This window comes from Cotesia glomerata, linkage group LG2 (genome assembly GCF_020080835.1).
Source record: "Cotesia glomerata isolate CgM1 linkage group LG2, MPM_Cglom_v2.3, whole genome shotgun sequence".
Taxonomy (NCBI): domain Eukaryota; kingdom Metazoa; phylum Arthropoda; class Insecta; order Hymenoptera; family Braconidae; genus Cotesia; species Cotesia glomerata.
In genome coordinates this window covers 2587809-2602460 of record NC_058159.1, presented here as the reverse complement: position 1 = coordinate 2602460, position 14652 = coordinate 2587809, and the positions used below count along the sequence as shown (strand labels likewise).

At 29.7% G+C, this 14652-nt stretch overlaps 1 protein-coding gene across 4 annotated transcripts; it reads right to left on the bottom strand.

Annotated features, from left to right (window-relative positions):
- Positions 1 to 3738: 3738 nt before the first annotated feature.
- LOC123259191 lies at positions 3739 to 14100 on the bottom strand. Of its 4 annotated transcripts, XM_044719520.1 has the most exons (7): positions 10738 to 10833; positions 9753 to 10620; positions 8999 to 9483; positions 6338 to 6526; positions 5956 to 6276; positions 5562 to 5741; positions 3744 to 4684 (listed from the first exon to the last, which is right to left on the bottom strand). In XM_044719520.1, the coding sequence occupies exons 3-7, from the start codon at positions 9044 to 9046 to the stop codon at positions 4304 to 4306; spliced, it is 1119 nt and encodes a 372-aa protein (XP_044575455.1). In that variant the 5' UTR covers positions 9047 to 9483; positions 9753 to 10620; positions 10738 to 10833; the 3' UTR covers positions 3744 to 4303. The 4 variants fall into 4 exon arrangements, with proteins under 4 accessions (XP_044575458.1, XP_044575457.1, XP_044575455.1 ...); XM_044719523.1 differs by lacking the exon at positions 5562 to 5741 and having other exon boundaries at positions 3739 to 4684; positions 10738 to 10834; XM_044719522.1 differs by lacking the exons at positions 8999 to 9483; positions 9753 to 10620; positions 10738 to 10833 and adding an exon at positions 13955 to 14100 and having other exon boundaries at positions 3743 to 4684.
- Positions 14101 to 14652: the final 552 nt, after the last annotated feature.

Sequence of the window (14652 nt, the reverse complement as noted above, 5' to 3'; positions counted from 1 at the left end):
GAAATGCTGTAATTTCTAAACTATTTAACCGATTAAGCTCATATTTGAACTTGACCTTCCTAATAGTCTATAGAATAAGTATGTTGAGTTTAGTTCAGATCCCTTGAGAATTCTCCACGCTATCGTCGTGACAAGCCGTGTTATATCGATCGTATATATATATATATATATATATATATATATATAAACTTTTGAACTACATGTATTTTCTGACTCAGATCATCGAGTTAGGTCGAAATATATAGTAAAATTTACGGAAAATTACGTCATGAGGACAAATACAATAGTTAGATTTTTATGAAATCTACTAATAAAAAAATTTTTTGAATAATTGACTCAAAAATACAATTAATAGTAAAGAAATTGATAAATTTGAAAGAAGTGAAATGGATGCTCATCATATCATCAAAAATTATTGATGTATTAACACAATCTACAGAGATTGTGTACACATATTTACTCAGATATATATATTTATGTATATATAACCGTGAATGTTATGTAGTAATATTACGGATAGCCTACAGGCGAGAGTAAGAAAATAAGAGAGAAAAAGACGACGTTTGTGGGCCGACGTGTGTGGTCACAAGAAACCACGTTGTGTGTTGCATCCGTATAGTTGGTCCACAATAACAGCTGATGCTCAATAGAAAAGGTTGTATAGAGCGATGAGCACTCTTCACAACAAACAACGTCCTCATCATTGTCATCCACCTTCTTTACCATTTTTATTTGACGCATCTCCTGTTGAATTAAAGTTAACTACTCTAATGTAAGCAAATGTAAAATACATATAATAAAATATAATAATAGAAATAGGAGTACCGACAGCAATCAGAGTCTAGATAGTCTAAAAAAATTTGCGTAATTGCGTTAAAAAAAATTTGAAGCAAAATTTTTTAACTTACTCTCTATCTCTATCTGAATAAGTTTATTAGTTAACTGATGAACTTTTTTAATTTTCAAAAATAAACTCTTTGATTACTTGTTTAATTTGGATCCTTAATGAGCTTTTGTATAAATTCTTAGTCAAATCGCGTTAATTTAAACTACTATTGTAAAATAGTAGGTCTTGTATTTTAGTTTACTTATTTTATAAGATACTATAATTGTTGATCTCTATTATGATCTCATCTAGATTGTAAATTTACTATGCAGTTTCTCATTGCAGTACATCTTACTCCATTATAATTCTAATGTATTGAATAATTGTACTCTGTATTTTTTATGTTTTTTGCACTCGAAAATTGTCATCTGGCCTTTAGACTTTGACAGAAATAAAAGTGAATCTAAATCTGAATCTATCTCTGTTTCTATTTAGTGCTACTCGATTTATTTAACTTACTTATCGATTTTCCTTTCAAAATTTTATCGTAATTGGTATTTACAATCAATACGCCAGTATAATCAATTCTCACTCTACCCTAGCGGTTTCAGTGCCACCGATAAAACTCTGTAGAAATTCGTCCGAAACTCAGCGTAACGACGGAGTATAGTCAGCGCATATGGGGAGTAAACTCGGAGTATTGTGTGCAGTTGTGACACATAAAGACGATAGTGGTTAATAGGTGTTTAATTGAGATCGTTACGGAGTTTGGTTAGAATTTTGCTGGTGTTTTCATGAAGTTTTCCCTGAGTTTTATCAGTGTTTTTACGGGTTTTCTGTCGAGTTTAGTCAGCGTCGTTACCGAGCTTTTGTGGAGCTTTCCAAGAGTATTTTGCGAGTTTCATCGGAGTTTTTGATGGATAATGAATGAAAAACCGAAAAAAATAATTCGTACAGACCGGGACTCGAACCCGGACTATTTGATTTCTAGCCAAGGGATCAATCGGTCAAGCTATCTTAGACATTATCAGTATTAACTATTTAGTCACATAATAAGACCCACCAAGTAATAAACAACACTGTCTATCTTACGGAAACCGAAAAAGTTTTGAATCGCTTTATGTATTGATAAAATTCTAATTTTAGTTATGATAATATTGATTCAGTGTAACAACTGTAAACTTTTGACAATTTCTTTATGATGTCATATTTTTTATATATCATATATTTTACTTATAAACTTCATAATATATTTATTAAATAACATATTCTATGTAGATAAATATATTTCAACTTGTAAATAAATAAATTAATTAATAAAAAGTACACCGTAATTGAAAAATGATTTATTTATAGTCATCTTTGTGAAATTAAAATTAATTTTCATGCCGTGAAGTATTATTAATTGCGAGTAAACTCCACAATAACACTACCAAAACTCCGAAAAATCACCAGCGAAACTCTTATAAAGCTCCGCAAAACATTGAAAAAAAACTCGACAAAAACTCCCGAGCAACTCCGAAAATACTCAACAAAAACTCGACGAAAACGCCAAAAAAACTCCACTGCAACTCCGAAAATATTCGACAAAAACTCTATAGCGACTCCGAAAAAACTCGTCAAAAACTTCTCGAAAACTCCAATAATACACTTTTGTGACTCCGTGTCGTAACTGCACACAATACTCCTTGCATACACCTCTAAAACTCCGCGTAAACTCCGCTTATACCCCGATTAAACTCCAAGAGGGAGTATACTCCATAGTAACTCCGCGTAAACTCCGAGTTTACTCTGAGTCGTCGATACCGCTAGGGTATTCAATTATTATTTTTGTCTTGCCAAATAATTTTTATTAATTACAATTTATTTATTGTTATCATTATCTATTCTATGCAGTGATTTATCTCACATTTTATGTTATTAGTAATACTTAAATATAGTACACTGATAGAAGGATTTGTTTATAGTTAAAAATATTTGTTAATATTTAACAAATCATTTATTAGAGACCACTTTTTAGTCCTTAACAAATATTTCTTAGTATTTAATAAATGAATATCTGATTTATTAAATACAAACAAATCATTTTAAATACTAAGAAATATTTGTTTGATACTAAAAAATGGTCTCTAATAAATGATTTGTTAACTATTAACAAATATTTTTTTAATACAAATAAATCCTTCTATCAGTGTATGACGCTTGGGTTCAAGTGATTGCGTCCAAAAGTAATTGCACAAATAAAATTGTCTGGCGTGAAATTAAATTTTATTGTAAATCGTATTTCTTAAAACAAAATTCAAGTAAACGATTTCATAATTTGTTTATTTTCCGGACTTTGAATAAAATAATTGTTGCTGTTTTTTTTTTTATACAATTACTGCTAGATTAGCGAATATAAACGTGTGTGACAATAATAAAGAAAAATGATAATATTACGCAAATATAATTAAAGGATACCGAGTTATTTGGCGAGCGACAGTTACGATGAAAACATGAAGACCAAACAGGATCGTTCATCTGATCAGCAATATTGTACATTGACTATCTATAAATGACGTAAGTCCCTTTTGACAAAATTTACATACACATTTCATATACGTAAACATAATACATGTAAATATATATATTGAGAATAGTAATAATGATAATGTGTAAGGTTGGTATAATCATGAATGAGCTGACGTAATAATGATCGTCAATTAGGATCCCCGTAATCGGATCGTAAGTTATTGAACGGCAGTAATTGTTCAAAAGTATATAAATATGTTTTATGTGTAATATGTTTATTGAAAATTTCTAAATATATACATGTAAATACATAAAAATTTATTTTTAAACTCAAGTTTGCGGAAGCTTCTTTATTCATGAATAAGAAAAAAAAAGATTATAACGAGAGATTTCTCTTAGTGATTTTTAAAATCAAACATAACATGTTCTGTAATAAATAACGCCGTGATTTTTAATTTAATTATGCGTAAATTTCTAATTGCCGAAGAATATAAACTACTTGTATTGGGTAAGTAATTTATGGAATTGTCAGCAGGTGATTTCTCGCCAGCGATACAGTTATATCGTCATCTTTCAATAACAATGGTCATCAGTAACACGGTATTATTACATCGGAAATCCTACTAAGAAATTAGTAGAAGTGAGATGATGCCGCAGTGCAACCCGATTGTGGATAAAAAGTTCCCCGTCCCTAGGCAAAATAACACAGTGCGTAATGCACTGGATGATGGTTAATGTCAAAAAATGTTTACAAGCTGGGTAATAAATAAAAACAGAGTAAATTATAAAACCTTTTTATTAAGAATTATGTTCAATCAAGAAATTGTTAAAAAAATTTGTACCTTCACAGAAAAAAAAGTAATTCTGAACTTGTGCCTAATGTATTAAATTCTATACACTTACCGTATTAAGGCACTTATTGTATTATTGTGCCAAAAGCTGCATCACCGTTATACAAAATCATAATCACTTTTTTTCTGTGCATAATTCTGAAGTCACACTACCCTCGAGATTAGATTCTAGAGTTAATACTGGTGTAACTATAACTTTAGAATCAAATTCTTTTTTCATGTCAGAAACACGATCCAGTAACACATAAGTCCACTTTACAAGAAGCTTTATGAAACAAATTAATAAAATAATGACTATCACCATAGGTATGGGGATCAGACTGAAGATCAATAACAGTAAATATTCGTCCTTCAAGAACGAGTCGACTCGCCTTCTATGCCAAAAATTATCGCCAATTATAATAATTGAATCCCTTTGACTTAAATTCGTTTGTCTTATAATGATAATATGCTGTTCTTCCTGGTTAAAATCTTGGACAAGTTTATCTGCTTGATTCTGTAAAATTATTAAAAATTATTAGATGTTTTAAATCATTTTTAACTTCCTGCTAATAAAATCAAAGATTTTCAAAAATCGTGAAGTTATTGGTTTTACCCTGTTTTGCAAAAATCGAGTTCTTATCAGACCTTGACGTTTGAAGGTCACAGAAAGCTTCCCTGACTATCCCCGCGAGGGTGCCACTATGTGTGTGTGTGTGTTTGTATGTAAGTAAGTAAGTAAGTAAGTATGTAAATCTCTTATAACTTTTGAATGGTTTAACCGATTTCATCGCGGTTAGTGCCATTCAAAAAGTCTTGACAAAACTTGGATTTTGAATGCAATTCAGACCGATAGATTTCGAGAAATCTCAAAAAACTGTGAAAAAAAATTTTTTTAAAGAGTTTTTTTTTTTTTTAATAACTTTTAAACGACTCTATCGATCAACTTAAAAAACTAATCAGCTTTAACCCATGAAAAACCACGTCGATTGCCGTTAATCCGGTTAAAATCAATTGATTCGTTCAAGAGATATCGTGAAGGAAAGAAAACCAAAAATAGTGTTTTTTCGAAATTACTCCGGAATTTTCAGTTCGATCAATTCAAACTCGAAGATTCTATAGGAGGCTTAAAAAACTGCGTCGAATGCCGCCAACGACGTGAAAATCGGTTGATTCATTCAAAAGTTATTGCAGTTTGAAAATTCAAAAAATAGTGTTTTATCAAACTTTTGAGCTCGAAGAGCTCAAAACAACACATAAATGCAATTTACAACAGCATAAGTTCCATTTTAAGCGCCCACGTATCGAATTAGCAGGAAGTTGCAGAGATGGCCTTCAGAGTCAACCGTTTTCCTAATTTTTTTTTCTGAAAATGGTAATTTTGAAAAACTTACGAAGTTTGCAATGTCATTTATTTTCTTTTCAGATAAAATTGTAGCCAATTTTTTTGCGAATTGTTGTGGTGTTAAACATAATTTTGATCCTTGATCCAGGTCAAAGCGAACTTTTTGTTCATAGAATAAATCGATATCTTCGGAAGGAAGATTGAATACTAGATATAAAAGAAATGATAACTGTAATTGAAAAGAATGATATTTAAAAAACAAACATAAAATATTATTAATGGAATAATTATGAACTATTTTATTAAAGAAAAAAAAAATTTGAAACCATGGACATGATTTCAAGCTCAATCATTTTAAATAAAGCAGGAAAAATTTTGCTTCACTTTCTTTTGAATCAAAATATTTTTTTTTAGATATCGTTTGAGTATATTTTTCGACTTACCAAAATGGAACCAACAGGAACGAGTAGCAACATTATTACTAATTTTATCTTTTCTTTGTGACTTTTCTTTGGAAGTTTTTGGAGGGTTTTATTAATGGACTTCCATTTGTATAATAAATACAGATTGCTCACACCGTAGAAAATTAAAATAACCACCATAGCTATTGTGTTTAAAAATGGTTTCACATTAGAGTCGCAAAAGTTTAAGCCTAATTTGATCAGTCTCAATTCTTCACGTGCATATTCTAAATACGATGGCTCTACTACGTAAAGAAAAATTCCTTCCAGTGCTAAAATTTCAGAAGATTGTTTTGATCGATCCTGTGAATGGAAAATAGGTGATTAGATGATCATGATAAGTGAATGGTTATTGAAAACTTACGAATACTGCAAAGCTATCAATTCTTAATTCCACGAACGGCACAGATGAATTATCCGCCATTCTTAATGGTTGAAAACACAATTTCGATTCACCATGACTCTCAGGATAACCAATATATTTTATATCCTGAGCTTCATTTTTTGAATCGAAACTATTTGATGCAATTTCAGGATGCGAATCAACTATTTGCTGTGATTGATATAAGTAGAATTAATAAAATGATTTTAAAAAATCATAATGCGATGCTTAACTATTGATTATTGAGGAGCTTTAATCACTGTTGATATCAAATAGTAAATATTAAATAACTAGCTGTTACCCGCCCGCTCCGCTGGGCACTATAGAATTGTATTTTTAGATCTAGACTTGAAATTTAATTAGAGTAAGGTAAAAGCCCCAATTATTGACGGGGGTCTAAATATTGACACCCTAAATTATCTTTAAATATATTAAATTATCTGTAATAAGAATAACGATCAAATAAATTTTTATTAAATTCTAATTAATTAAAAAATTGAAAAAAAAAATCACTTTCAGTTTAAAATATTAAATATTAATTATTAAAAAAAAATAAAGTTACCACCAGTTCATCAAATCAGCTTACAAGCGTCTATTTTCTTAACAACTTTGGTTAGAAAAGCATTTTTTTTAACTGCCGAGTTTAAGGTAGTTGTAGCGTGATAGGCATTTCAACAGAAAATTATGAAATTTTTTTTATTGAAAGATAAATATATTAATAATTCACTACCAAAGTTTCAGATCAATTGACCGCACCGTTTTTGAGTAATTAATTTTTGAAATTGCATCTTTTACACGTAGCGGTATAGAGAGATGATAAAGTTAGTATGAAATCTTTGGCCCACTCGAGTGGTATGGAAGATTTCATACTAACTTTACCATCTCTCTATACCTCTACGTGTAAAAGATACAATTTCGGAAATTAATTACTCAACAACGGTGCTGTCAATTGATCTGAAATTTTGGTAGTGAATTATTAATATATTTATCTTTCAATAAATAGCATATTACATACCTAGGCCAGTAAAATAAAAAAAGTCTCAGATCACATGTAATTGTTGGCCGAGGCGAAGCCGAGGTTGACAAACATGTAATCTGAGGCTTTCTTATTTACTGGCCAAGGTGTGTATACTATTTTTCTGCTTGACGTAGCTGGAATGTGGCAACTTTGTTTAGCGCAGCGGCCAGAAAGTTGCCACTTTCCGGCCGGAGGGCAGAAAAAATTTCATAATTTTCTGTTGAAATGCCTATCACGCTACAACTACCTTAAATTCATTTTTTTATGTAATTATATGACCTATTTTTTTTTTAATTAACAGTACATAAAATATTTATAAAATTGAATAATCGAAATTAATTGTATGCTTTATAATATTTAAATAATGGGAGTCAATAACTAGTTCATAATTTTTATGGTGAATCCCATATTGACAGCCAGTCAACAGCGCTATGACGCCTTTTTTTTTAAGTATAAAATACGTTACGCGATTATATACAAGGCTTTTAACTGTCAAATAACTCGGCGTGTTTTGGTGTTAAATAAGTTTTTGAATAAATTGTTATATTTTTAATAATAATTAATCATTCATAGAAATTATTATTAATTAACTTTAATAATATTGATTACTTTATATCAAGTTTTGATAAATAAAAATATAACCAAATAATTCGACGCATGCGCAGTAGGGGCGTCAATAATTGGGGTTAGGGTACGTCAATATTTAGATCAATCAGTTTTTTAACCCGTCAACTAGAATTTGAATTTGCGCGCGCCTGACTGTAGCATTTGCATATATTTTCATGCTTATGATATATTCAACCAATCACGTTACGAATAGTTTGATGCCACATACATTTCATCTCAATTTTATATTAGGATAATTGGTGTATCCAGATTATCTATTTAATTATTTAAAATTAATTAGTAAATATCACTGATTATCATTTTAAAAAAAGAAATTGATTAGTTAAAACATTACTTAAGACATTACCACAAACAAAATTCAACGATATTTATATTTGATTGCTTAAAAAAAATCAAATCATAACTTTGTCTCTTATAGCGTCAATAATTGGGGCTTTTACCTTATTGTTTTGACTTGCACAGATTCCAAATTCCATCGGATTGGCCTGTATTTTTTATCCATGTGATTATTCTAGCTAAAATTCATTGTAACTTTCAATGTGCAATCACTATAACATTCCTGTGTCTTTCTTCCAAAAATGAATATTAATTGACACATAAGCATGCAGTCGGCGTCCCCTAAAATTGTATTGATCATTTTTTTTCCCTAACTTATACACAATACACCCTTACTTACTTAATAAGTATATGTGTGCGTACCTAGCCAATTGATAAATATCGTTCAATTTTTAATTACTACAGAGTACGTTAAATACTATGACTATTAAATTAATTATTTTAATATTCATAAAATTTTTTTTCTTGAGTTAGTTGTCTTACTCTTAAGGCCCAGAGATGCTAATTTTACGATGAACGATTTTTAGAGTTATTGTTAAAGTTAGTTTGATTCATTAAAAAAATTTTGTTTGTTAATTATTATATTTTACTTGATTTAAAGGCAGTCATTAAATCTCCTCAAAAAAATTTAATTGTTTATTGATATAATTTTTTTGACTTACCAAAATACAAAACGTACCGATTATATAAATTATTGTTTCTTTTTTCATTTTTTATAACTAAAACCACAAAAATGGTTGTTTCGATCAGCAACGTACAGTTGAGTCTAACAAACTGGCGTAGTATAATTCAGAAAATTCCAAATGTCGTTTATTTTTAGGAGGGCGTTTTCCATAGTGTAAAAAATAGTACAGGATGTGTATTGAGACTATACACAGGAGACCGAAGTCTTACGGTCTAAGCAACTCAAATCCGTGACAAAAACGTTTCCCGTTGCTAGTTTTCTGAAGGCCTGAAGATGTCTCTCATGCTTGTTCAGCAACGAAAAATAATTCGTTCAGATGGAGCTTTCGTTACGAGTAAGACTATTGGAGGTAGTGCCCTCCGTGAAAAATTTACCAATTTCTTTGAATTGTGAAGTATTGTAGCACAATCAAACAGAAAACTGTAGAACATTTTTAACAGATATGTATTCTCCCTCACATTTCTGAGTTATCAAGAAATAGATAGATTATTAAAAAACAACGATGTTTTTTATGATTTTTTATTGGTAACAGATAAGGTAAAAGCCCCAATAGATGATCACGTACCAGTATATGATCACTTCATGTATTTGTATATCTATATTCACAAATATAGGTATACAAATACATGGAGTGATCATATACTGGTACATGATCATATATTGGGGCTTTTACCTTACATGAAATTATTAAATAAATAATCTATATAATAAAATTTACACCGATAACATACACAAAAATTTATTGCAACTTTGCTAATTTACGATGCTTTCTTGATTCATCTTTTGAAGCTTTGTTCTCAGAATTGAATTTTCTCGCTATAAAATGCATCCACAATATGAAATAGTAGTTTAATATAGATGTTGTCAATTTTCTCGAATGTTCTTTGCAACTAACTAAATGAGCCGGTTCATATTTGTCAAGAGCAGAATAGCTAATCTGAAATAATGTGTCTTTCGTTATTCGATTACTTTCTGTCACTTTTAGAATATGTTTCTCTATTGAATTTAATAAAATAATCAATCTGTTTGATGGATACATAAGACCACCCTCATTTAGTAAATTAATTGTTTCATATAAATTTTTATGGAGCTCTTCCAGATTTACTTTAATAGTTGGTTCACATTCATTGAATTTAAATTTACTTTGTTTGGGAATTTTTCTGAGAACGTAGCCAGCTACATACACGACAGAATAACTTATGTCTTCATGAACTGGACTTTCCATTTCCTTTAGTACATATTCCTCGTTTCCATTTTCTTCGGATTCGATTACATTCTCCAATATAAGTATTAAATTTAATAAAATGCCATTTATCGGATGGAAGAGATATTTTATCAATATTTTCAACTATATCTGCATATATAGAGTTTTGTGTAATAGGATTACGACGTATAGATTTACTTTGATTTTTTTTGATTTTTTCTTTAACCCTACATTTTCGGTTAATAAAGAATCATAATTTTTAAAATTTTTTTTTGCTTTTTCAATCGTAAGGTGTTGGCCTTCGAGACTTTTAGATGACTTACTCACTCGCTGGCCCTTTAATCGAGTTTCGTTTAATATAAGACTAACGGCGTTATTTTAGTGTTAACCATAGTCTGAAATGTACAATGTTAAATATTATTAAATCTTATAGAGTAAAAAATCATCATATTGTTACTATATTAGAGTACAGATCATTAAAATATTTATATCATTTAATTAAATATACTTACTCTTTTATTTGATTGTTTCGAAACTTTTTTTTACCAACGAAATACACCCTCACGCATCAATAGTCTTGTGCCTACTAAACTATAGAACCACTCTAGGTCAGTAAGAATCTGTTTTACTGCTTTCCCTTCAGCGCATTTTTTTATAGTACCGTGCCTCCTCTAAAGCGCCATCACTGGCGAGAACAAGAGTTACATTCGACGCTCTCTGTATTGGACCTCTCTGTATTTGACCGCTCTCTGTATTTGACCACATTCTTCCTCTGTATTTGACGATTTTACACAGCTCTTATGGACAAGGACGAGTCAAATACAGAGAATGGTCCTGTACGGGCGAGTCAAATACAAAGAGCGTTGACTGTAGCGACGAACTTCATTTTTTTCCCGTTTTGCTTAGCCCAAGTTCGGTCTCCTGTGTATAGTCTCCATAAGGATGTGTTTGGCGTACCATATTTGGTGTTTGATTATTGATATTTGGTAAATATAAACATGTCGTTCCATACCAACTCTGAAAATTTTGACTTTAGCGACTTGGTGATCAGAACCTTTTTTGTAGGAAATTGAATTTTCTACCGGTTTGTCGTTTCCATTTTTTCTGTAGCTCTTGTCATTCTCGAGATAAACGCGTAAAAACGCGAATTTCATGGAAAAATCAAGTATAGAGGCCTGTACTACCTCGCCGGTTCGAGTTACGGCTTAGCCGCAATGGATACTTTTGTAGAGCATTCAATTTTGAAAAAAACTCGTCCATGGTCAAAGCAATGCTATGAAATGCCATTGAGCTATAGAAATTTAAACATAAAATAATCAAAGTTTCTGTGTTTTTTTAAGGGAAAATCTTTAAACGCCTGGGTCGAGGCCTTTAATATTAATATTAATATTAATATTAAGGTACTTTATAAAAAATGTACTTTTCTCTTCAAAAAATTGTGATGTATTGTTCAAGAATGAAATAATAATGATTACTCTAATTTACGACATATATAGAAATACATAAAAATTTATTTTTAAACTGAAGTTTGCGGAAGCTTCTTTATTCATGAATAAGAAGAAAATAAGATTATAACGAGAGATTTCTCTTAGTGATTTTTAGAATCAAGCATAACATGTTCTGTAATAACTAACGCCGTAATTTTTAATTTGGTTATGCGTAAATTTCTAATTGTCGAAGAATAGAAACTACTTGTATTGGGTAAGTAATTTATGGAATTGTCAGCAGGTGATTTCTCGCCAGCGGTACAGTTATATCGTCATCTTTTCATAACAATCGTCATTAGTAACACGGTATTATTACATCGGAATTCCAAAGTCTTATAATGAGAATATGCTGTTCTTCCTGGTGAAAATCTTGGACAAGTTTATCTGTTTGATTCTGTAAAGGATTAAAAATTATTAGATGTTTTAAATCATTTTTTTTTTCTAAAGATAGTAATTTTGAAAAACTTACGAAGTTTGCAGCGCCATTTATTTTATTATTATTATTAATTAATTAATTTATTTTTAATTTACAAATTGTTGTTGAGGTTGGAATGTTTTACATTGGATCCGACAGATAGCGCTGCGATCGCAGTGTCGAATATTCAAAAATATTTCATTTTAAGTCTAGTGTGTCCCGATACTATGTGCACAAGCATGCAGTCGGCGTCCCCTAAAATTGTATTGATCATTTTTTTTCCCTAACTTATACACAATACACACTTACTTGTTAATAAGTATATGTGTGCGTAGACAGCCAATTGATAAATATCGTTAATAGTATATTGTGCAACAAGTGCGATAAGTTGTCGATTGCCCACGAAAGCGAAGTTGAACGCACGAGCGAAGCGAGTTGCGCACGAGTTGCACAATATACTATTTTGTATTATAAATGCGGCGTTAGATCTGGGCACAAAATCGGGGTCGAGGGGCGGAGCCCCAGTGGGGTCCAGGGGCAAAGCCCCGGCAGGGGGAGGCGGAGCCCCAGTCCTTAAAAACAAATAAAAAGTTAAAAAAAAAAAAAAAACAAATATATTTTAGATAATAAATGCAAAGTAACTAACATTAATTAACAAAATATAAATTTACTCGTTGAAGCAATCAACACATAAAATAAGATAACATTAAATTTAGCTGTCACTACAATTTTTTAATTTTCTTTAACAAACAAATTTGTTCTAAAAATCTATTCATAAAAAATTGGATTTTTTATTTTATAAAATTCCTACATGTCAATTTAAAAAAAATTTTTTTTTGTCATAATTTATTTTTTACAAAAATTATTAAAATTTTCAAATTTTTGCTAAATTAATTTATATCAAAATTACACAGTTCAATATTAATTAATTATTTTTACTTTCGTTAAAAATATGAACTTTGCAATGTCAACCTCACTTCTTTAATATTGACAGTTAGATTGTGTTTTTTTTTGTTATTTATTTTAATTTTAGCAGTTTTCACAGTCAATTGCGTGCGACAAGGATAGTTTGAGTGTGCCAAAAATAATTTGCGTGCGACAAGTAAACTTGTCGCACTCAAATAACAATTTCATTTATGAAAAAACTCGTGCGTAATTTAAAAAAATGGGCAAACAGTTCTTTTTCAACCGCAACAGCGCGAGCGCCAAGATACTACTTTTCCCGCATGAGTAATACAAATTTTTAGTTACTACAGAGTACGTAAAATACTATGACCATCAAATTAATTATTTTAATATTCATAAAATATTTTTTCCTGAGTTGGTTGTCGTACTCTTAAGGCTCAGGTGCTAATTTTACGATGAACAATTTTTTTTTTTCAACAGCATTTTTCTCTAACTTGTTATAGTTAGTTTGACTCAACCCGTGCAAAAAAATTCTGATTCAAAATGAATTTAAAATTGAAATTCATATTTTGATACAAATATGAAATAATTTTTAATTTATATGATTTAATTAATTTTGAGATCAATTAAAATTTGAAATTATTTTGTAGTTAGAAATTAGCATGTCTATTGAACTTTCGATCCTGCTTCAGAATTCTAATAAAGATTTAAGAATATTAAGGATAAATTTTATACATAAAATATTTTTAAGTCTTTATTAAAATTCTTAAGCAGGATCGAAAGTTCTACAGGCGTGCTCATTTCTATTTACAAATCAATTTCAAATTTGGATTGATCTCAAAACTAATTTATATTTGTGTCAACATATCAAATCTCCTCAAAAAAATTGAATTATTTATTGTTATAATTTTTTTGTCTTACCAAAATACAAAAAGTACCGATTATACAAATTATTGCTTCTTTGTACATTTTTTTATCACTTTTTTTCTAACTCAAACCACAAAAATAATTGTTTTGATGAGCAACGTACAGTTGAGTCTAACAAACTGGCGTAGTATAATTGAGAAAATTCCAAATGTCGTTTAATTTTCGGAGGGCGTTTCTCATAATGTACAAAATAGTACAGGATGTGTTCGGCGTACCATATTTGGTGTTTGATTATTGATATTTGGTAAATGTAAACCTGTTGTTCCATACCAACTCAGCAAACTGTATAAAATGATATTTTTTAATTTAGCTGTATTTTTTACATTTTATTGTATGGAGACTAGACTATAAAATTGATTTTTTAAGATTTTATTAATATCTTAAACTTTTGGAGATTAAGCGCTAAAAATTTACAGATGAGCAGCTTTTGATATATATATATAAAAAAAAAAAATATAATTTCTAAAATTTGGTTATTTGGTATAGAACGATTCAAACATAAGTCTACTTACCGATAAATTTAGTAAAGTCAACATTTAGTAAGGTCAACATGATTCACTAGAAATGATTCCCGACTCGAGTAATTTTTTTGCTGTGCAATTAATAACACATTAAAAAAATACCATAACATGCATTTTTATATATATATATATATATATATATATATATATATATATATATATATATATATA